The sequence below is a fragment of the Helobdella robusta genome, assembly GCF_000326865.2.
Source record: "Helobdella robusta unplaced genomic scaffold HELROscaffold_639, whole genome shotgun sequence".
In the NCBI taxonomy this organism is placed as follows: domain Eukaryota; kingdom Metazoa; phylum Annelida; class Clitellata; order Rhynchobdellida; family Glossiphoniidae; genus Helobdella; species Helobdella robusta.
This window is the reverse complement of record NW_008705357.1, coordinates 1-1,772: the sequence shown is the minus strand read 5'-3', so window position 1 is coordinate 1,772 and position 1,772 is coordinate 1. Positions and strand designations below refer to the sequence as shown.

General features: G+C 30.9%; 1 protein-coding gene across 1 annotated transcript in view; it reads right to left on the bottom strand.

Moving 5' to 3' along the window:
- The window catches only part of HELRODRAFT_148094 (hypothetical protein), a gene marked incomplete at both ends in the record, with an annotated part of 6,240 nt that extends 5,042 nt beyond the window's left edge, over window positions 1-1,198 (bottom strand). Inside the window, one exon of the mRNA XM_009029958.1 lies at window positions 1,142-1,198. Coding sequence (XP_009028206.1) covers window positions 1,142-1,198 — 57 coding nt within the window. The remainder of the gene's footprint in view (window positions 1-1,141) is intronic.
- Window positions 1,199-1,772: the final 574 nt, after the last annotated feature.

Sequence of the window (1,772 nt, the reverse complement as noted above, 5' to 3'; positions counted from 1 at the left end):
GATCAATAATTATTATTATTATTGATAATAATAATTATTACTAATGTTAATTCATTATAATTTTTTGCAATGCAGCTCTGCCAACTGGAAAGTTGCTTGCAGATTGTTGCATCCTTGCTGCAATTAAGCCATCGTGCCACTAAGGTTGTACTCCATCCAAACCACACCACACCACAAGACGAGTTTGGTGGTCTTTGAGTTTCGGACAGCCAGTATTCGAACCAGGCCATCGCGTGATAGCAGTGCGATACATGGCACTCCTACCGACTGAGCTAGTTAACTCGATGACCAATTATTATCAGTTTAGTCTTGAATAAGTCTCAGATGTACCAATCAACACGCACTCAACCAGAAATGCAAACGACGTTTCGGTATTTGTGGATACCGGTGAATCAAAACGGTATATCGGTATTTGAAAATAGCGATACATCGTCCATAAAGATATCGACATTAGCGCCGATATCTTTATGAACAGTACATCGCCAATATATCGTTATACGAATTTTCAAAAGTTCTCAAAAACGTTAATGACAAATTTTGGTATGTAAGACAAATTTTGGTATGTAAGACAAATTTTTGTATGTAAGACAAATTTTAGTATGTAGGACAAATTTTGGTACGTAAGACAAAAACCTCGTGAGACCTACCTCCACACCAAATCAACGCGTAACGAACAACCGACCACTTTGAGACACTTTCAAACCAATTAAGTAACTAAAAACGTAAAAACCATCAACAACCTCCCAGCTTCAATGATCATTTTTTCATTCTTGTTGCTTACAAATTTGTCGGCATCATCTAGAAAACTTTTTCCACACAGTAACCTCAAAAGAAAAACTTAGCTGGACCCTACATTTTTTACGTCACGAAACTTTGTTTTCTGGCAATATATTTGAAAATATTCGCGTCGTCGTGCGACTAACTTTTTTAGCTATGTAAAATTCGATTAGAAAAGTAAAAGTAATGAATTCAACTCGCTGAATTTTGATTGAATCTCTTCAAGTTAGTTATTAATTTTTTTAAACATTAAATTTTCATTTAAACATTGTCTATATTTTATTTTTTCAGAGATATTAAAATAATAATAACTATAATAATAGTATTTTTAATAGTAATAATAAGGTAAAAATAATAGAAATACTTTAAAGGTGCAATTTAATAAGATGTAATCTAGGCCAGTCTCCTTCTTATAAGTTTGCATGTCAGCATGTAGCAGACTGTCTTCATCAACTCTGTCATGAAAAGTTTACCAGAAGTGCTAATTACCGTCACGATAATTATAAATTATTATAAATTATTGTTATACATATTATGAATATCAATTAATCAATCAACCAATTAATCAATCAATCGCTCGCTTGATCAATCAATTAATCAACCAGTCAACCAACCAATCAATCAATTTGTCTAACTACTAATCAATCAATCAATAACTCACTTGGTCAATCAATTAATCAACCAGTCAAGTCAACCAATCAATCAATTTGTGGATCTACTAATCAATCAATCAATCAATCAATCAATCAATCAATCAATCAATTTATCTATCTACCTATGAATCAACCATTCAGTCAATCCACCATTCAATCAACCAGTTGGCAGATTTAACCCTCAAGTTTTATTTTAATAAAAAAAAGTTCAATTAGTTACAGTCAAATAATGAAAACTTTAAATAATAATAATAATAATTATAAAAATTTTTAATTACTGCGACAACAACATCAACAATAATAATTAAAATTATTATTGTTAATTACAACTATAATTTTTAT